The sequence below is a fragment of the Haliaeetus albicilla genome, chromosome 5 (assembly GCF_947461875.1).
Source record: "Haliaeetus albicilla chromosome 5, bHalAlb1.1, whole genome shotgun sequence".
Classification (NCBI taxonomy): Eukaryota; Metazoa; Chordata; class Aves; order Accipitriformes; family Accipitridae; genus Haliaeetus; species Haliaeetus albicilla.
In genome coordinates, this window is record NC_091487.1 from 2,258,777 (window position 1) to 2,281,600 (window position 22,824).

Consider the following 22,824-nt stretch of genomic DNA (forward strand, 5'->3'; position numbering starts at 1 on the left):
GAGTGTATTATCACCCCCAAAGCCACTTCCAAAGCTTCACCCCGGCTGAGGTCTCTCTTAGATGACTATCAGCCATCAGGATTAACGAGACGAACGCTGGGCCATTGAGGTCTGGCAAGCAAAGCATCTCCCAGCCAGAATCTTCACCCCAGCACCGGCAGAGACTCAGCCAGGCAACCTGCCCAACGGAAACTTTCTTTCAACTCTCTGATAGGAATAATAAAATTCATTATCAAACAATAGCAAGCTTTGGTAAATATTTCCACGGGCGAGCGCATGGAACAAGCTTTCCAAACATCGTATTTGGACTTCGTAATGAGAACGGCTCAGTGTTCAAAAGAGCTCTGCATCTTTACTGCCCTTTAGAAGTAGGGGGTTCTGAGCGCCAGTCCCACATTTCGAAGTCATGGTTGGTTTGCCAGGGGACAAAGACAGCCGCAGTGCCGCTGCGAGCTCCTCCCCACGAAGAACAAGGCACTACTCATGACGAGGGAAACTGTTCAGGTCCCCATTCATATTGCAGCTGCAGCCTTTTTAAAGGGACTTCAATTCAGAGGCTTTCGTGTGCAAGTATTGCTTCTGCATCCAATGTATTTCATAGGACTGTAGAGCCTGGCTGTGAACTCAACAGCGCATATGACAGAGTGCTATTGGAAGTACACTGGGTCACAATACAGGGCCCTGCTAGTCGAGTCACTATGGAGAATTTAAATCAGAACTGCATCAGGTTTTTTTACCTAGTATTAACATGTGCATGCAAGACAAGTTAGGCACTGATGACATACGGACGGAGATTAATTGTAAAATGTGGCTACAACACATACCAATCCTCACAGAGCAATAAAACAGCAGGCAACACACACTGGTTTTGATTAATGTCTGGGGCAAAAGTTTCTCAGATCCAGCACAAAGCTAGCAGCCATTAAGTCATCATTAACACTCTAAGATACATGCTTAACAATACCAGTTTAGCAAGCACCTTCGACATAACAACCTAGCTCTACAACAAAATGCTTCCAAGTTTAAACAGAGCTGCCACAGGCTCATTGACAGGGAGACTGGAAACATCTTCTAATCAATGATCCGATACACATGTTCACTGAACTTGAAAGAAGCAGAGTCTCTACTGCTGCCTTGGACGGGTATCTGAGACAAATACTACACTGGGAGGAAAAAGATATCGGTCATTGATGTACCGTACAGAAAAAATCTGACACCAACATGTGTTATAATTACAGTGAGACAAATATATGTATTCAGACTGGGTATATGGAATTGAGAAAATGCCACAATTGGCTTTAGGGATTACTGGACATGCAAAGGAAAACTAATACTTTAATAGCAATATCAAAGTAGAAGCAGAAAGTCATGTCCTTGACAACTCACTCATCTATGATGAATAAAAATGAAAGTACATTATTGCCTTCAGTTTTGTGAATTATTTCATATGCAGAAATCAAGTAATAGAACATAATTGAATTATACTTTCATATATACCTCTGCATGTGTGTATGCATCCGTTTAATTTACAGCCATGATTTCTTGCAGGAATACAATGCATATACTCCTAACTATACACATTATGAATAGTCCCTTTCAAGTCAGAGCAAAAAGAGAGAACACTTGAGGTCCCTGCTGGGCTGGGACCATCATTTCTGTACTTATATACTCAGTAAAGTTCAAAAAAGAATAGATTATAATTCCCAGTTGAGGTCCAGATTTTGAATTAGAGGGTAGAAATAAACTCGTTATTGAGCACACTGCCACAGCATGCTGCAATATGGTAGGTCCTTTCTTTCCATCAATAGTCCTTAAAAAACCCAGCCCCCCCCCCCCCAAAGAAAACCCCAACACCAACCAAAACCAAAAAACAACAAACTGAACACCAATGAAAATTGCTTTTATACACCTATCCTCTCTGCTTTACCCTCCCTGCTGAGAGAACCATCACCTTCTGACTGCTATTTGACAGTCCTAATTGTTGGTCTCACAAAAGAGACAACTCTTCTAGGCAGAAGGTGCGAGCAATGAGTTCTCCAACAAAGCCAACGGAGAAAAATTACACAGAGACACTTAAACCTGAGCTCTTTGCAGGCTTAGGAGCAGAATTTGTCACAGAATCACATGACAGTTGAGGTTGGAGGTATCTCTGGAGGTCATCTGGTCCAACCCCCTGCTCAAGCAGGGTCCCCCACTGCAGGTTGCCCAGGGCCATGACCAGATGTCTTTTGACTGTCTCTGAGGATGGAGACTCCACAACCTCTCTGGGCAACCTGTGCCAGTGCTTAATCACCCTCACTGTAAAAACATGGTTTTATAAAGTCACTGTCAAGTAGTGACTGGTCATGTAGAGCTTTTAACTTCAGTGGTGTCTCAGGTGCTGCATGCAATCCATTTGCAGAAGAGTAGCAAAATAGTCCAGCTGTAACGACTTCCAGTTCTAACAAACTTTGTGTTTAGACACATAAACCAGATATGTTCACCATACATCTCAACCTTTTTTTTTTGTTTTACTTGCTTTTTTTCCCATTTCATTTTCATTGCCTTTAAAATTCCAGCACTTCTAGGAGCAGAGGAAATAAAAGCAAAGTTCTCAAATCCCAATTCTTTCAGGCAGGTACCCTTTTTTTTTTTACTTAATACATGGAATTACTCAAGTAATATATTCCCAAATCAGCTTTCAGTATTGCAAGTGGTTTAGGGTTTACCCTGACACACAGGGTGAATTCTCATCTTTGCAAAAGCACCCAGACCTGTTCTAGCACAAAGGGGTGGCTCCCCCCACCCAGGGCAGCTGCCCCCCATGACTGCCAGAGCCACCCATTAGTCCGCGTGCCTTAACCTCAGACTGGGGTGCATGTACCTGCCATGTATCAGCAGTCCCTACTCAATTTGAATATGCTACATAGTCAGAGATTAAAAAAAAACAACAAAAAACCCCCAAAAAACAACACACCACACAAACCTCATATTTTTCAGTTTCCCCTGAGCATTCCACCAGATTAAAGAGGCTTAAAAGTTGAGTAAAGTGCAAAATCGTTTTGTCCGGTTGTACTGTCAAGAATGGAAAATTATGAGGTTGCAGGGGAAGCAGAGAGGGGAGTTACAGGAAAGAAACAAAGCGAAGAATGACATTATGTTTAACAAGGTCCATTTTCAGCTGGATTCAGTCTTTATGTGTTCACATAGGCGTGAACAAGCTGGCTTGCAGCACCAGCCCAGGTAACCGTAGCCCACTCCCTGAGCTCTCCCTCTATTCTCAATAACCTTTTTTTTCCTCCTCCAACTTTTTCTGAAATCCTCTGTTTTTTAACCAATGGGGATGCAGCTTTGATGACTCATCTCTTTATTCCCGATTTGCCTGGCTGCTTTTCATCCAGCAGCAGCAGCACTTTGATGACTCGCACTTTGCTCGTGCTGCCGTTCACGCACAGATGTGGCATTGATAGCTCCAACAGGGAGGAAGGGAGGCGGATACGTTTGCTATTCAGAGCACTTCCTCGGTGGTTACGCTCTGGAGACGACTACAATAGCTCACAGCTCCCACACTGTATGAACTATTCATTCTGTGGACATTTTATCAAGAGGGTATGAAGGGAAGGCAGGATCCTCCCTGTAGCAGCAAAGCAGTGTTAAATCAGCTTAACCCAATCATGAAACTGTCCCCTTCATCACTAAATTTATATGCACGGTTGTACATGTAGGCTTAAATTCATCTCGGCTAATTTCAACCACCCGAAAGTCAGGCATGCAATCCGAGGTCATGTATCTTGATGAGATATAAGCACCCCTAAAGCACAATTCCTGCTCTCCAAAAATAGACGGGATGAATTGCTCTTTGGAGCCATCTCTCTCCCTCTCTCCAGCAAGTACAGTGCTCCCTGAGCAACCAGTGTACTACAGCCACCTCAGCTTTCAGACTGCTAGTTAGGGGAGACAAATCCTGTCTTGCAAGAGCAACAATCGCCCACACAATTAGTGGATCAGGAATGACTGGCTAATGAGGAGCTGCAGAGAAAGGACCCTCAGGGTTATGGTGGATGGCAGTCTGGACACAAAGCAAACATTACCAATACGTGCTCGGTAAAAGGGAGTTATCACACAGGGATGCATAAACAAGAACTTTGTTGGGAAACATATGGAACAAGCCCTGCATCGAAGCCCATGCTTGTGAGGCTGGGTGCTGTGGAGTACTCGATGTGCCCTGAAGCACCAAGCTTCACCGAGGAGATGGACAGAGGAGACCAACAGGAACAGTGCGAGGTAGGGATGATGTGAGTCAGGCAAAAATAAAGGAGCTAGGTTCGTTATCCAACAGAAGAGATGGGACAAGATAAACCATCTTCAAATATACAAAACGTTGCTGCAAAGGACAAGAGGATAAACTCTTCTTCGTGCCATGGTGGGCAGGACCAGAGCGATGGGCCCGACTACCTGCCAATAATGCAGCACCTCTGCTGCTGGCAGCCAGGTTAAATGGACATCAGTCGGACAAGGCTTAGATCTAGTGCATTCTGCCATGAAGAATGAAACTGGATGACCTCTTGGGGTCCTTCCCAGCTTTATTTCCTATTATTCCTTTTTGCTAAAGCATTAAAACCACCCCCCTTCAGTATTCAGCTTCGAGTATACAGCTGGCTGTATTTCCTATCTGAGGATTTCAAGCCTCTTTAGTGCAGGATCACATCTCGCTGTTGCACTATCTAAGAATGCCAGGGCATACTAAGAGAAATATTTTTTGCAAAATGAGATAATTCTCTTAACACTGTATTGTCTGAATGAAGGGAAACAAAGCAAGTTTATCGTGACAGACTACTGCTTAATGGAGGGATTAAAAGTGAATTAAGCTTTTCTTCAATTTGTTTCCCACCACATGCCCCAGACAGAATGCCAGCTTCAGCTGTGATTTGAATAAACTATGTCATGCAGCTGAAAAATCACATATTGAAATACCCATCTTTCTTGGTAAAAGTTACTGTTGTGCACTATTTCTATGTTGGAGGCTGCCAAAAATCAGCCTTAATATTATGTATTAATGATCACCTGCATTAAGCAGCCTGAACTGGCTGCTAACATATAAACCAATATACATTTTCAAATTAATCTGTGCCACCAAAAAATGCTCTGTAGATCAAGATAGTTCTTTTTGCTTTTAGTCAATCATATTAGAATAAATATTAGAGGAAGCCCAGAATTTCAGTGGTTTTATGGGTAAATATCATGCCTTTTCTCTGACACTTTGAAACAATGAACACTCTTAAAAGGATCCATTCGTGTTATTATTAGATCTGGGCATTCAGATGTGCAATTCAGTTAGCTGTATCTGAAGTTACCTTTCCCAGCTCTAAAGATTAAATAGTGAGTCACATGCAAACTGGTGACAGATTTTAATATCATCTGTCAATAATCCTTGTTTGACACAGAGCAGAATTATGCTTGCAATAACATAACCCCTGTATTTCTAAAGGAGACTGCACTTGTTTCTGCTAAGCATCTTCAAAAAGAAGCACCTCCTGATCAAAAATGCTAAGGCAGGGTGATAGGTCTTCAGGACTTTCATCAGTTCTTACATAGACAACAATGTGCTGGGGAGAGGAGATAACACCGAATGCAAACAACAACTTCCACAACACTGTTTTGTCTTTTAAAGTGCTTGTTTAATCACAGAACTGTAGAGTGATCTCCATCAGAAGGGATCTCTGGAGGCCTCTGGCTTGAAGCAATGCCGATTAGATCAGGTTGCTCAGGCCTCATCCCGTCAAAGTCTGAGCACCTTCCCCAAGGTGAGCAAACCCAGGTCCTTCAGCCTCCTCCCACGTGTCACCTGCTCTAGCTCCAGACCATCTTTAAGGCCTCCACTGGTCTTGCTCCAGTCCATCCATCCCTTGCTTGCTCTAGGGAGCCCCAAACTGGACAGAACCGTCCAACGCAGCCTCCCAAGTGCTGAACCGAGGGGAAGGATCACTGCCCTGGACCTGCTGGCTGCCGTCCCGCTAGTGCAGCCCAGCTTGCTGTTGGTCTTTTTGGCATGGGCACGTTGCTGGCTCATCTTCGACTTGTCTGCAAGGCAACCCAGCACCCTTTCTGCAAAGCTGCTTTCTAGCCAGTTGGCCCCAACACACGGGGCGGTTGTTCCTCTCCAGGGGCAGGACGTGGCATTTCCCTCAGCTAATTCATGAGGCTCCTGTCTGCCCTTTTCTCCAGCCTGTCAAGACCCCTGTACTGACCACTACTCCCAATCCAGTATCTGAGAACTTGCCAAAAGTGCATTGGGTCCCATTATTTTGGTCATGAACAATTATGTTGTACGGTATTGTTCCCGGTTTTGATCCCCGAGGGATGACGTGAGCAAATGACCATCAGCTGGACATCATGCCACACTTCAGGCCCAAAGGTCCATCCGATTTTTCCACTAATCATTCACATCTCACAAATCTGGCTATAGGGAAACTATGGGAGGTCATATCAAAGGTCTTACTAAAGACAAGGCAAGAGCATGAGAAGGTATAATAGGGGAATCAAGGTGGTGATTCCAAAACACTCGTAAGGGGGAATGGGAGATAAGAAAGGTGTTGGGGAGCTGTTCCTATGAGAAGACACAACCTATAGCACTGTGCTCCCCCCACTCCAGAAGCCTTTGCTGCCAGCTCTGTCTTCTGTGCTTCTTGCAGTTTCAAACTGCAAGGACTGTTTGGAAGAAAAATTTCACTGATTTCAGGAAGGGTGAAAGAGGGTGAAAAACACGAATGGGGAAAAGACATGTGAGTGCCATGCAAGAACCCTCTGAGCCCTTGGGGAAGAAACGAGACAGTAGCATCCCCAAGAAAAGCCCAATGGGTAGAGCAGGAACCAGAATCAGCTCAACCGGATTTCTTCTCGGGTGCAGCATGGACATAGTGAGGCAACAAAAACGGGTAACGCAGACAGAAGGCATGGAGGTCATGACTCTGTGACACCCACCCTCACAGCTGCTCCTCTTCTGACAGCATGGATTCAAGCACATACACTGAGAAAATTCTCAGGGTTCCTCCTCCTTGTCAGAATAACCCCTTGATTTTGTTGCAAAGCAGCTGTATTCGGTTTTACAACTCCTGCTTGCATTATCTTATCCAAATTAACTTCTATGCGCTGATTTTAAAGGGACTCGGTCTACTAAAAACAAATGAGAGTCGCAAAATTAATCCCTTCGCTGTTCTTCCTCACATCTTGACTTCTATTTCTGTTCCTGCCACTCACCAGCAATCTGCCAGCAGGTGAATCTCTTCACAGTGTTTCTGCTTCCCTTCAAACTTCTCATCTCATCTATTTAGATAATAAATTTGCAGAGTAATAGCTGTCTTTAGATACAAAGCGGGTCTGTGCTCAACAAGTGCCTCTACCTGCTGCTGTACAATATTACTGCTAATTGTCATCTTGGGCTTCAGCATATGCATGGTCACATGCATCTGAGATGATCTCAGCTTCTCTCATTACAACATCCACTTCGGTTTTTGTATTTTAAACTAGTCTGCACTGGAACAAAGAAATCTGTGCGTCTGAAAAATGATGCCAACGCACTCTAACTCCTGCAGTACCTACAGAGATATGACGGTGTGTCTAAGGCTTCAGGCTCACACAGAACAGATATAATTAACACACTGCTGTTGAATGAAGGGCATGTGAGTGCACCTAATTATACCTATGTGTAACACTTTAAACCTGCATCGTGTCCCAAAGTATACTGATGAATACATGTTCATCTGATGGCATCAGCTTAATTACCTCTCTAATTATTCAAGGAGAAGTGCGCAGAAAGTTTCCTTTGCATTGGTTCTATCACAGTAATTGATTGTTACTCTGGTGATGCTACGGCACACAATCAAATAATCAGCAAGACAGTGAGCACCGAAAACAAAAAGGTTACAGGGACAAGCTGGCAGGCGGCACTGAACAGAAACCTGAACTACTCACCCAAAGACATGCCTGGTGTTCCTCAAATTAGCCTCTCAATTCAGGTGTGCGCACAGAAATATAGATGTATGAAAGACTCTGTGGCATAAACAGTAGCAGCAGAGCACCTGGATCTGCAATACTTTCCTTGAAACAAGTGTCTATGTTTGTGCCCAAGTCACTTATAGCTCTTGGTGAGGGAAAGCGGGGAGACTTGAGAGTGGTTCAGAGAAAGAAAGAGGAAAAAACAAGCGTTGCTGTGCCTGTGTCACCATAGTCTCTAACAGTTCGGGAAGATTATGAAGCAGAAAGTTCAACAGGTGACTTGGCTGTCATCTGCGAGAACCTCGGTGGCCCTGGACACATAAAGTAGGCAGGATAGTAGCAGGATACTGTAAGAGCAGTAAGGATTTCCAGGCATACAGGAATAGTTACATTGGGTTTTGGTTCGTTTGTTTTGTTTTGGTTTTTTTTTTTCACATCTGCTGAGCACAATTCCTCAAGCACAATCTGCCAACGATCGTCACACGTAACGAACACCCGTTACAGCGTGCAGAAGTCCTGCTGCGCATCAGCGTGGGGTGGCAATCAATCAGGGCCAGCAGGGAGCCAAGGTGCTCCCTGCGGCACAGCAGCTTCCCCGCCGCCGTGCACTCACCGCGTCAATCAATCGAGGAGAATGGCAAGCCACCGCACACAGATGGTCCGCAAAACCCTCGCAAACCCCATCTGGCTGCTGGGACAGCTGATACCCCTGAGCAACCCAAGCTGGAGCGCACATCCGTGGCAGGGAAAAACCTTCCCGACTTTGCTCACAAGTCAGTCAATCAAAGGGAGCTTGACAAATCATGCAACAGCCTCCGTGTCCTGCAATAAAAGCCTGAACCTGGTGAGCCAAATCACTACTGGAAGGAGACAGAAACCCACAGCTGCTGTAAGCCTCAGCTATTCTCTTTAGTCACCTCTCTCATCAGAGAAACATCAGTAACAGCCAAGTTCAACAAAAACTTCTCACACCAGTTATACTTATAGGCCTGATAAATGCAGAATAGCCAGCAATTTTACATTACGATCATGTAATTTGCAGCTGAATTTAAATTCACTTGTAGCCACATAAATTACAATAATTATTGTGCATGTTTGCCACCTTACAGACACTTCTGTTTGTCTCTCCTTTGTTTCCATTAGATAGGCGTCTCCATTACATTCCTCCAGCTTTAAATTAAAAAACAGATGGACAAGCTAGGACTGCTCTATACTGAAACAGAGTACCAAGTTCAGACTCTGATTTTCATTACTTTGGATTTATCCTGGATTACTCTGGATTTACAATTTATATAACTTCTATGAAGTTACACCAGGTGAAGTTCTACCAGAGAACTTCTGTATCAGATGAAGTCATACCAAATGAGAAAAGTTTTGTCTCAGAGTCATCAACACATCAGTCACTGTCTTTAATGAGTTTTTGCAGTAATTACTACACGTATTTAATCTTGCCCTTGATGATGGTTGCAAGCAAGTTCTTCATGAGAAAGTGTGAATCCTTGCAATTTTTCAGGCTTGTTTACTTTGGAAATTACTCCAGAAGAGCAATTCCTGTTAACGTAGCAAGACACCTTTCTCCCGAAATAAACACGACGGTTGTAAGGTGGGAATAATTCATTCTTTTTGCAAAACTAGGTCATCACCACTTGTCCTCCGTTGTAACAGTTATGCTATTTGATGTTGCCCCATTACTGTAACGTACACAAACTTCTGTTGCAGATGAGGTCCAAAATGGACAGAGACTGTTCTGGCAAAATTATCACTCTGACAAATGGGAGCGGTAACAACTCTCATACTCTGTTCTCATGGATGAAGGTGGATGAGTTATTCCTGGTGTTGAGAGGAAAGTTGCTCCCACCTATCAGCTACAGCTCTCCATGGCAGACAGGCTTTCATGCCTTTTCTGGTATGAAATCAAAGCAACTAATTAGGGACAAACCTGACATTATGATTTTTTTTTCCTGGCAAAATTAATGAGTGAGTAAATTAAGGGCTTCAAATCATTTTGCCAGATACCTTCAGAGCTGACTGTAATTCCCCTACTGCCAGTGGCAGCTTTAATGCTGAGCTGTGAATTTGCTTTGCAGTGGGTCATGTACAGTAATGGTACATACCACAATTCTGAAGTCCCTGCTGTCAAATCAGAAATTCAGAAAAAGCTGGAGGCAACTCCTTGGAATAAAGCCGTGAGGACAGAAATAATGTGAAATGTGCAAGTGCAAATAAAATTCATAGCTCATCTTAGATGCACTCAGCATGTTAATGCCTCAACTGTTTTGTTCATTTGCTACCTGTTTTCAGTGCCCTGAGGCACACGCTATTAAGGCATAACCCAACATAATCTAACCTGAAGTCTTCAACTGTTACAACATTTGCTGCAGAACTGTTCTCCGGAAAACAATTCTCTGAATTTTCTAATTATTTAGAAACCTAAGCTGAGAACTTTGCTCTTGGCATCAGGTTTATAAACCATTTCAAACATGTTCTCTGTGGATCCTGGACACAGAGCCTTTAGGAGAACTAAAATCTGTAATTTCATCCTCCTGGAAACCAGCATTCCCAACTGCACTTCTTGCGATCAACCCCCACATGAAGCTCTTGAGACACATAGCAGTGATGCAGCCACAAAGAGAGGGAGATATACAACTGACTGTTTGGTTGGCCAGGGAGAAGTCCAACAAAAAGAGCAAAGGCACAAGAAATGCCACAACATGGAGACAGCTTGCTCAGAGACCATAGCTAAATACCTAGTCACCCTCCTGAAAAGCATTTCAACACAACTGCTTGAATATTTTCATTTGAATCAATTAAATCTGAAAGAAAACATTTTTGTTTAAATCAGTGTAAGAAATCAATGTTCAAATCGATGTAAGAATATATCAAATCGATCATATAAAATCAATCATTTAAATCAATGTAAGAATATAAAAAGGTTGATTTTTTCCTAAAATATCTTGTTGACCAAAAGCTTTCAACAAAGCGCCGAGAGAAGTGTTTGAGTATTTGTTTTTACTCTATGCCCAGCCGTGACTGAGATGTCCCTTCCTCTTACCTCACAGCAGTATCTCCTTTGAAGTCTACCCATAACAGCACACTTCCCTGACACTGGGGGAAAACGTAAATCCTGATATAAAATCCAGAAAGCGATAAATAGGGAGCAATCAATCAAAACTCTTCTTCAAATCCTAACTTTGGTGAGGAAAAAAAAACCCCACCTGAAAACGGCTTCTACAACTCGCTCCTCCATAGATCCTACCGCTCTGCGGCCGCGTACGGTCACGTACGTTTGAAGCAAGAGAAGAGCAGCAAAACACAAAAGGCCACGGGGACATTAAATGACTGGGGAGGGTCACTGCTGGAGGCCCACCTGTTTTATTCGAGAGTCGGAAGGACACCATCTTGTCAGGGATGCTGCAGACATTCCTCACCGAGGCGATGCAGCTGTAGTTTGCGTAGTCCTGAGGTCGGAGGTTCTTCAGCTTCAGGATCTTTGTTTCTCCCTGCGCATGCGAAAGAGAGCGTTAGGAAGGCAGAGGAACAAGGAAGGATGCAGGAAACACCAAGACTGGCTTTCAGGAGGTAGGAGTAAGATCCAGAAGTGGTTAATTAGAAGCAGGTGTTGAAGTCATCCAGAAAACATATTTTAATTAATTACCTGAAAAAACGGCAGCTGGCATAATCTAAAACTGTAGCCCCACTTATATATTAAAGGCAAAAGAAAAGAGAGCAGCGAGGGGGGAAATTGGTTTGACAGAGTCTTTCAAGTTGCAGCATTATTTGGGATAATATATCTTAAGGTACAACCTACATGATGAAAAAAATCACAAGCTACGAAATCCTGCTGTTTTCCTTTGAAAATGAGCTGCTGATGGATTTTATTTTTAGCCAGCAGTGTAAATGATGGAGCAGGGACCTGAACGGGATATGTAATGAAGGAGTTCCTTCAGACACAATCAAGAGAAAACTGGAAAATATAAGATTTCCACTGCAGTACTATGTGAAATGGGCACTGCAGAACCAGAAACTCAGGAGAAAAAGTTGCTGAAATATGTATGTAAAATCTTACAGTATTGTTAGCAACGAGAGTAACAAAGCGCCGAAAGGAGCGTTAGATACAAATCCTGAGCTCGTAGAGATGTCGTGGGACAGAGCAGGGAGGAAGAAAGCACAGGGAGCACAGCGAAGCACATCAGGGCGTGAGGCGTGAGGATGCGACAGCGTGGAGGGCTGCGGAAACATCAGATAATCTATATGTATCAATACCTGCACGTTATTCATTCTAGCATTAAAATAACAAACTTCCTCGGGCTTTCAATCTCCTCCTCCAGCTGCCTGCTTTCAAGTCGTTGCCTGTGTTTATAGTGATAAGCTAAAAATGTATTATGCTTAGACAAGGCAAAGGGAGAACCCCAGCCCGGGGAGGCAGCCCCACTCTGAACGGGCTCACAAAGCATCAGAAGAGCATACTTTGGAAAATGTTCATTATCACGTGTCCTGTTAAAGCTCAACAACTTTTAATATTACCACAGCTTGAGCAACATATGTAATTTTTTTTTTAACAATATCATGTGCATCAACTGCCCAGGCCTATATAAGCAAAAATACGTTGGTTGTGAAAATGTATGTACAGAACTAGCAAAAAAAAAACAATAAAAGAGAAGATACAGCTAGCCAGACGAGGAAAAAAAGTCGTTGAAATCAAACTTGGTAGATGTTTAGAGTATTGGAACTGAAGTGCTTTGTATGCGTAATCAGTCCCATGGAAATTATGTGATTTAAATTAAGCATGTGCTGATTTAGTGTTTGCAAGACCAAGTCTTTGAAAGGCTGTTCCCAAAGATAAAGATCCTACTTTAAGAAGAGGTTTAGCTGGGCTAGGGAAGGGCCTGATCCAGGTTAGCAGGAACTCAACTACCAAAGTCACTGAGTTCTGGAAACAGAGAGCAGCTGCTTTCCATCAATTCGTTCCTTAGCTGTGGACTCCAAGCTGAACTTGTGGGCTGAACTCACAATGGTATTCTGGATCATGTCCCCAGATTGCAGAGATTTATAAAAATGTATATATTTTCTTCATTGGTTTGGATAATTAGTCTAATTATGTCTAATTGCATAATTATTGTAAATACAGCAAATTTAATCTTGTACTCAGGCTGTGCAATTACAATGTGCAATGAGGATGATGCAAACTCTTAGGAAAAAATTCTGCATCAAGATTTTGGTTTTGAAAAGTTCAGTATTTCAAACACTCCCAAAGATGAGAATGTGCCTGTTTGTTCAATTTTTTTCCCCATGGCAGCTAAAATAAGTAGCTGACATCACCTGATTCATCAAAAAAATCTGTTCAAAGTTCAAAAATTTATTTGTATATGCCAAGTTTTCCAGGTGCCTTCTATGATTTAATAAAACAAGAAAACCATCGGAAAAAACCCTAGCTTTTTTGGGGTACAATAACTTAGAAAATTTAATTGTGTTACTACTTGTTTTCCTTTACATTTCATTTGACTTTTGGATTGATAATCCAGCTTCAAAGCAGTCACCAAAAAATGCCACCTGAAATTCGTATCTTTTGATGCTCTGAAGTCAAATCCCCTCTATCCCTCTTCACATCAGCTCTTACTTTTTGTTACCGTATCATAAGCAGAACCAATTATACAGGGAGGTGCAGTAGACATTTATGACTCTTGAACCTTTAATTACATCTTTTCCTCTTACAAACATGTATCAGATCTTGTAGGTACACCAAGATACACTAATTCAACCTGACCTCAAATAAATGTAAAAAGGTTATGGATAAGCTTTCGACTATCAACATGACAATCTGATTTAGTCATTAATTCCACCCAGAAAGAGGTTCTAGAAAGAATGCTCCTAATCCTAGGTTAGATTTTATAACCTAAAAGATATTTAAAAAAAAATAAAAAAAAAAAATCTAATTTCATGTGACACATTTTAGGAGATATGTTCTTATTAGACAATAGGGAAGGTAATCATCAGCATTTCCATATTGAAATATAAATCAAAAAGTCCCATGTGAAGGGAGTCTCTCACTTTTTAATTAAAACATTAAAAACCTCCAGTTTACACACTTGAGTCCAAAGAAACAAGCCACAGATTTTCTAAACTGGGTCTGTACGTGTTAAATTAAAAATAATCTCATCACATTTAGGAGACCAATAACTTGACTATGTAATCTAATTCTCATCTCTGTAAGGTTCCAGGCTACACGTTTCTCCGTAAAATACCAGGCCACTGTAGTAATATAAAGCTGTCAAGTACAATAAAAAGAAAAAATGAAGGTGCTCTCAAATCATTAGCTGAAAATTATTTATGAAAGTTGCAGGTTGCTTGCTGCTATGAAGACCAAATTACCAGGCAGTTTTCACCTCTGTCTTTACTCGTTATTGCTTCAGACTTCCCAAAACAATTTTTTCTCCATTTTTCTTCTTTTTTTTTTCCTTTTTGCAAACACCATCACACACTTTTGTCCGTAGACAATAGGATATGCCACCTTTTTAGCCTGAGACCGTGCAAATGTGCTAACAATAAATTAATCTGATCTAATCTGACAGACTCTTTTGATGGCCCAGTCTGCCTTCGTGGCTGTGAGTGAGAGTAGGAAGACTTAAAAAAAGCACTTCTTTCCATTTTTGCCACCTCATCTTTTAAGTGTGTAATTCTGGAACAAAAACTTATATTCAAAGAAGTGAAAGGCAGAATAAAATAGAAAAAACAACACAGGGAGTTGCCATAGAGTTCAGCCTCCTCGAAAAGCTTTTTAGGCTGTAACTTCTGTGCAGAATCACTTTGCATTGTATTGGAAAAGATTAGGAAATAGCAGTCTAATCAGAGGTTTGGGCTTGCAGCGCCCAAGTAAAATGACTTCAAAGGGGCTCCTGCAGACAGCGCTCACTGTGCGTCTTCTCATAATTTCCTATTTCATAATTTGACAAAAAAATTAAGAGACATATTTTTATATTAGGAAGACTTATAATAACATACGGGTGCATTTGTGCCGGGGTGTAGTTATCTAGAGGGCATGCCCACTTACCCACACCACAAACCCAGCAGGGATATGCAGGCAGATCCCGTTACAAAGAATCTGGTGCAAGTAGCCTAAGGAAGGAAAAAATACTGTACTTTCATTCCTACCTGGGTAAAGAAGGGCTCATAGATCTCCACTCCTTTATCAGACCCTTGCAGCAATACCTCTTGGCCGCGGCGCCAGCTGTACCGAACAGGCGGATTGGAGTTGGCAACGCACCTGAGAAACACTGTTCTCTCATAGTAAAACTGCTCTTTTGCTTCCCCAATGCTCTGGTGGACTGTTACTATTGGATCATCCAAATCTGGAGAGACAGAAGGAACAACCAAGACAAAGTCAGGCTTCAGTTGACTCTACGACAGTTCTGCGATGGGAAGCGCGTGCATCACCTTGTATACAGGTCCACAGCAAAATAGAGGTGATACAGCTCTAAAAGCCACAAACATACGTTTTAGGACTTCTGCAGCAGAATTCAGTTTTAGAGTTTGTTTTCATCTGCACAGCACCTAGCACAACTGGATCTTCATTTACAACTTGGGCTTTTAGGTACAACAATATATCTGATATCACATATGATAATGTCAATCATATTTCTGTTATGTTTCCACTAATACTTAGGTTTCATATGGTGTTCATCTTTACTACTTGTTTCTTATGCTTGATTTTAATTTAAATGTCTCTTAGACAAAATAGTTTATAAAGCTTTGGAAATAAATAGACAGACTAATTTGCATCCTAATGGTAGGCTCCACTAGAACATAGATCATGTGCATGCAGCTGTTTTCCTTTAAAGCAGCGATTTAATACAGTAATTTAATGCATATTCCCTTCTTTTAGTTACATGCATTTAACTTCAAGCAGGTAAATTCATCACAGGCTTTAGAACACACTTCTCTTGATTAAAATACAGATATCATATAATTACTCCCACTGCATCAGCTCAAAGAAAATTAGATCCCCACCACAGAATTCACTCATCTTATAAAGGGAAGAAATAACGATAGCCCTTGGAATGTGAGTACACCTAATTAATTAATTTGGGCTTTATTCCATCAGGAACAAGTAGATTCCTGTTTGCAGGATGCTACTATTGTTTATTATGAGTTTTCTCTGAAGGTACAATTGCATCGAAGAAGGAAAAAAAAAAGAAACAAAACAAGAAAAGCAATGGCTATTTTTACTAAGAACTCGTTAAAAACACTCAACCTCCAAATGACATGGTAAGCAATTCTCTGGTGAGCTTTAGGGAGAAGTTACACTACCTGGAGGGCTGGCAGCCAAGGGGAAGTTGCTTCTCTAAGTCTAGCCCCTATGTTTCAAAGGTACGTCCAGGTTTGGCTCCAACAGTTACAATACAGGCACTGATGCTGTTACCCACAGAGAGTAGGAACAATTTGCCTAATTATACCAGTACCGATCCGGTCTGCAAGCACACAGCAACACCGCATTCTCAGGTGCAACTCAGCCTTGACTGAAATAATTTCAGAACCTTATCGGCTGTGCTTCTTCCTTAAACAAAATGTAAATAATGCTTTAAGTAGTGCTTCATTAATTATTCATCCACAAACGTAACCCTATTTTTGCAAAGTGTTGTGTGAGTAACTATCTAAACATCAATTCATCAGATTTGAGGCCACAGTTCAGTGAAATGCAGAACAAGGTGCTCAAATCTTAGCACGACCACCGGTGTCAAAAGGAAGGCGGTCATGCTCAAAGGTACCTGCACACTTGAGTCCCTTTCCAAAGGTGTTGAAAACAAGCTCGTTTTGGGGAAGCCTCACATGCATTTTGCTCCATGTCCTTTCCCCATGTGCCAGCCAAACACCACCGTAACCGTATATTGTACATGATGGACCAACAGCATAGCAGTTCTTAAAAGATCTGGGGGTTTCATAGTTTTATAAACTAGAGGTGAGCCAGAGGCACGTGGGATTATTAAAGGAAGCCCCTCCTTAACAATCTGAATAGATTAGCAGGTTTCAAACGTCCACACTGAAAAGCAGTTTGCACTTAAAAATTATTCTTTAGATGCTTACATTTTGATTTGCATAACGAGAATAAAGCTTGAGAATCTCTTGATTAATTAGAAACAAAACATGTTCCAAATTTGGAATAATTCAAGCAATAATATCTTGTAATAGAGCATGAATTTTAAGTAAATGTTACCTTCATCCTACTCTACAAAACATTTAATTTAATATCACAGAAACAAATTATGAAATTGTTGCTCCAAATTAGGATGCCATTTTCTAATGAGATTTCATTTTTGTTTTAAAGGTTATTTTAAATCACAGTAGCATTTGAAAAGGGATGAGATTGCTGAAATGTTATGTCTTCTACTCATGCAATAGAAAATAAAAAGAAGGAAATTAGCTTGCTTCAATTTCTAGGCCAAAACACCTGTTCCCTATATTTTGATGAACAACAGAACATTTCACACACAAATGCTTTCCAGCAGCTGCTTATTAAAGCACATCCTTAGACCACAAACAAGGATGACTGGCAGCCAAAAGTCTCCAACACCGAGCCAGGGGACCGCTCCGCCAATCTCTCGCCCTTAGATGAAGGTGCATCCCCTCAGGTGACATACACAAGAAGTCCAAGTCTTGACTCCGCTTCATTTTGATGAATTTAATCAAGACTAGACAGAATAAATCACTTAAAGCCTAAAACCTCTTTGCAGAAGAGGCCTTGGAGGTCCCGGCGGCAAAGCTGAACAGGAGGTGGCTGACTACATCCCAGGCTGCAACAGCAAGAGTGCAGCCAGCAGGTCCGGGGAAAGGATCCTTCCCCAATACCCCCACCTGCGAGACAACATCCAGAGCACCTGGGCAACACACGGACATACCGGAGCAACTGCAGAGGCGACCACCGTGATGGCTGGAGCAGGCTGGGGGAGCTGGGTTTGGCCAGCCTGGAGAAGATAAGACGAAGGGGTGATCTAATTTCTGTTGACTAACTACCGGGAAGTTACAGAGAAGATGAAGGCAAACTCAGAAGAGCAGAACAAAGCACCATGAGCCAACAGGTATAAGTTGCACCAAGAGAAATTCCTCCTGGTTTTAAGCAAAAACAAATTCCCTGTGCAATCAGACAAGCGCCCAGAGAGGCAGCAGGATACGGCCCTTGGAGACATTCAAAGCTTGACTGGACACAGCCCTGAGCAATCTAACCTAACTGTGAAGCTGGCCCTGCTTTGAGCAGTAGGTTGGACAAGAGATCCTTTCCAACCTAAATACTCCATGATGTCATGAGCTGTGATGCCATCGCTCGCTTGCACTACCTGCTCTCTTGCAGCAGGTCCACGCTGGACGCGTGCTCACCCCCTCCAACACCGGTCCTCCTCTACGACAGAGAGGAGCAGGCACCCTCTTTCTGCACCGCACTGTACCACGACAGGGGATGGATTTTGATAAGAGTATAAAGATACCTCAAAGAAATTTAAGTTGGGAATGCAAACGCAGCAAGCCCTCTGCCAAAGCACTTCATAATGGTCAATTAATAGAAAATTTGCACTGCAGAACTTGACTGGTTTTTCCGTCGGCAGTGCTGGAAAGATCTCGACAGCTGCATCAAAGCAAAAGAAGCAGCACTAATAGGAGACAAAATAATGCTTGCAATTGTGAGATTTCACTGAACACTCAGCGGCCTGCCCCACTGTTGGGCAGGGTTAGACAAATGTTTTACTGGGTTGTTATATAAGACTGTGTTTTGCTCAGGCAGTGCCAGAGCTGCAAACATAATACAAAGTATGTCTTTTTCATAGTAGTGCCAAGGTATTCTGCAGAGTTATTACAACGGAGGCATGCAACTGCCAAATTCATTGCCTTTAGACAGCTTATTTTAAAGTCGCCTGATCTTGGTGGCATTAACGCTCACTTGTCAGAGCTCTCCAGAACTTCAGTTTCAGTGTCTAATTGAATTGTTACTAACTGATATTCAAATTTCCAAATAGACTTTAAAAAAAAACCAAAACTATTTAAAGCTCTGTGCCTATGTGTAAGTATCCCTGGGTGTTTGTTCACTAAAAGCACTGGAACAGTCCGGGACTCAGCATTCTGGGAGGGAAGCTACGGACTTCAGGTAGTGCACAGCAATTAACCTGGGAAGAGGAAAGAGGGGAAATCACTGAAGAGACAGGGAGATCTTACTGCAGTGGAGAAAGATTTAACATTAGGAAGCTCAGCTAAATGAATTTTTTTACATGCTTTACAAGAGAAAAAAAAAGCCACTAAAATTTTCATTTTGGGTTGATCAAATTATGAAGAGTTAACTGACTAATCATTCTTTAAATTAAACTGAAGTCATGGGTGTTGATATGTAGTTAAAGTCTATTAATCAAAATTAAAATAATTACAGAAGTATGTTTTCCACAGAGGTTTATGCCAACATTAGGTTCAATTTTTCAGTCCTTAATCTTTGAATTGAACCAAACAGTTTCCAGAACCCAGATGGCACAGGCATTCTAAATGCTATATTGGAAGAATTCCCTTCACACATCCCTAAGCTCTGAAACAAACAAGAAAACCCAGTATAAGCTGTTCAAAACGGGTCTAATCTAAATGCGCTGTGAATTGCATCACGACGGTCAGAGATGTTGGCGTGGAAGGTGCGCAACTGTGGCGGATGCTATTAATATCCTCTCTACGCTGAATTGCAAAGCGCTGGAGGCATCGCACTGGCTGCGAGCAGGAAAAAACACGGACCACCTCCTGCGACCCTCACCTGAACTCCAGGGGAGTTTCACATACACAGACAGGAGAGCAGGATCACAGACTATATTTGCTATATCATCTTTTTTCAGCTGCTGGGACTACACAGCTTGATGATTTCATTTGTTAATTAGATGCCTTTGTCTTCGGATGTTCAAAGCAAGCGATGCTTGGAAGTCAGGATAATAATAAAACATGCATCTGTTAAACTGATTGAAATTGCTTCATCAAGACACCCAGAGAGGAGACAGCAGTGACGCATACATTTAGCCTGCCTAACTCATAAGTTATTCTTAAATATAAAAGTGCAATATTTTTCGTCCTATTTTCCTTACTATAGCCTCCTTGACCTAGCACAAGCTATCAATAATTACGCAGGTTTGAAGGGCTTTGTAGTACTGTATGGTACAGAGCAGTTACGCATGATTCAGAAGATGCACAAAAATTCAACAAATATGTATTTCTTGCCTACCTATGGAAAGGATAATGAGCTGTCTTGCATGCCATCCATTAGTACATGCCGTGTGGAGACACAAGCGCTCCACACAAGCTGGAAACAGGGGAGCCAAGTTACCTGGAGCTCCACATAAGATATTTTTCCCTCTATAGCCCTTTAAAAGAGATTTATTATGCATCTGCAGTGCCGTATTGTGTGTGCAGTACAGACACAATAGCAGAAAGCAAGCACCATTTACAAGGCCAGATCCTATAAGCAAGCAAGCCTTTCTTCCTTGCTCCCACAAGAGTAAGAGTGTGACCCTGGAAGACCCCTGATGAGCTTATATTGATTTCCAATACTATTTTAGGAAGATCAAACACATGCTAGAAGGCTGCTAACATGCTCAAACACGAAAGGACAAGCAGGATGACCTTAGCAGTCAACAATACCCCATGCAGCTCGAGAGCATTTCTGCCTGCCATGCTTTACTGAGGGTTGGAGTCTATCAACAAAGAACCCAAGAGGAGAAACGTAACGAACACTCAGTGATGTAGTTTTATGGAGTAAACGTTTGCTTCATTCTTTTGATGAGGTTATAAATACACCTGATTGAAACCCATATAAACTGCGCCCACTGGATGAACTGTTCATACCAGCATGTCCTAACGACATGGGGAGGATGGCATAGGGCTGACAGCCCTGCAAGAGGGCAGCAATAGTTTTCTTGATCCAAAGACACAAATAATGAGATTGGGCTAAGTTTGAAGAGACTAAATTAGCCTCGGAGTCCCTGGACAGCAGGTACGCTGGTGCTCAGGATTTTACATTTACAGCACAAACAGCACCACTTACCACAATACTGAATTTCTACATGCGCATGCACATGCATACATGAATAAAGATCAGTGGGTTTTCCTAATAACGAAGAGTCGGACGCTCACACAGAACGATATACATCTATGAACTCATAATAGAGGTTAACAGCGCAAGACTGTGCCCTGGCACGGTCTGAGAGACACACCGGCAAAGACCTCTCGGCACAGTTCTGAAATAGATGGGATTGCTGGGATCACTGTGTGCAATAAGAGTAAGGATATAATTTTCTTTCATTATAGAATTGGAGACCTGAGTCAGGATCCTAATCTGGTGTCAGCCATTGTTAAGCAACATTAAGAAATTAAAGGGCAAAGAAAGAGCAACAGAAAAGTACCTATGCACTAGAGAAAGTACTTATGACTTTGGCTTGCAGTGAAAGATGTAAAGAGCGAGACGCATTTAATTTCGTAGAAAAGAAGACTGAATGGTAACTTTATTATAGGATGTAAGCACCTCATGGTGGGAAAACAGCAGGTACAAAAGAGCTCTTTTGGCTACCGGTAATATATACAACAAGCAACAATAGCTGGAAACTGAAGGAAACCCAGTTCAGTATGGGAAAGAATAAAGACTTTTTTTTTTTAAGATAAAGCAGTTGAACAGAGGAACAGACTACCTGGGCATACAGAAGATTCCTCACCTGTTCAAACCAAGACCAGATGCTTTTTAGTGAAATACAAATTATTACATTCAATATAAGAACAGCTAAAAAAAAAAAAAGAAAAAAAAAAAAAACAAAAAAACCAGATAGGGCTGTAAGGTAAAGGAGGTTAAACTAGACTGATGTCGTGGTCAATTCTAGTATTAAATTTTTTGAAAAAAGGTAATTAAAGAGAGAGTTGATTAAAGAATTCCAGATCATTATCATTATCAATTATCATTGAATCAAGAAATTATTTAAACTACCTTTCCATTCCACTTGCATTAGACTATATATACCGGAGTGTCAGCACACTTTGGTTCCCTGGCCAGCCAGACACAGCTGTGAAAAATGTTGATGAACCATGACTACTCACAAACAAAGCATGTAAGAAACAAGGGTTAAAGCCACTCTTTCACTGCAGGGATTGAAAGGACAGCTAGATAACAGGACAGCAGTTACAAAAGTATTCGTAATGTATGACTCTGCTACAAGTTCTTCACCTTCCAGTGATTTATCTTCCTTTTATGAACTAAGATTCAGACATAAGCATACAGGAGTTGGATAGGCTTCAAGAAACACAAATTCTTATTCAAATATATACAATTGCTTGAGGAGGAATTCTGCAATAACTGCCTTGTTATTACCCTTGTTTTATAAACAGGTAACCTTGTTTTTTTTAATTTTCTCTGTACCTGTAAAGAAACAGAACGGAAGATTACATTATAAAAGAAAAAAGGATTTACCAGCCAAGCCAGGAGAAACAGGCACTAATACTAAAGGCCACCTGACATGCATGACACATTACTAGGAGTAATTGTTACACATTGGATTTTTTAACATTATAAGTAAGTAATTATTCGTTGCATAATCCCAAACCTAATTAATGCTTGCTCCCTCATTTTTTAAAGAAACGAAACTTAATTTTGTTGAAGTAATGAACATCAAACTGGGTTAAGAAGGTCTACTTCTAGACCACATCCATCTCCAGTTAGTAGCTTCAGCAGACTTCTTCCAGAGCTACTCACAAAGTTTCAATCCCTGTTAAAAACTACATTCTGAACATATTGAGTGCAAATAGCGGCACCCTGGAGAGCAGGGGCTCCTGATAACACTCCACTGCTCTCTTACTGCCTTCTTC

At 41.7% G+C, this 22,824-nt stretch overlaps 1 protein-coding gene across 1 annotated transcript in view; it reads right to left on the reverse strand.

Annotated features, from left to right (window-relative positions):
- The window catches only part of MDGA2 (MAM domain containing glycosylphosphatidylinositol anchor 2), a 382,087-nt gene that overhangs the window by 166,977 nt on the left and 192,286 nt on the right, over positions 1 to 22,824 (reverse strand). The window contains exons 4-5 of the mRNA XM_069783014.1: positions 15,124 to 15,320; positions 11,342 to 11,474 (exon numbers count right to left, since the gene is read on the reverse strand). Of these exons, the coding sequence (XP_069639115.1) occupies positions 11,342 to 11,474; positions 15,124 to 15,320 (330 nt within the window). The remainder of the gene's footprint in view (positions 1 to 11,341; positions 11,475 to 15,123; positions 15,321 to 22,824) is intronic.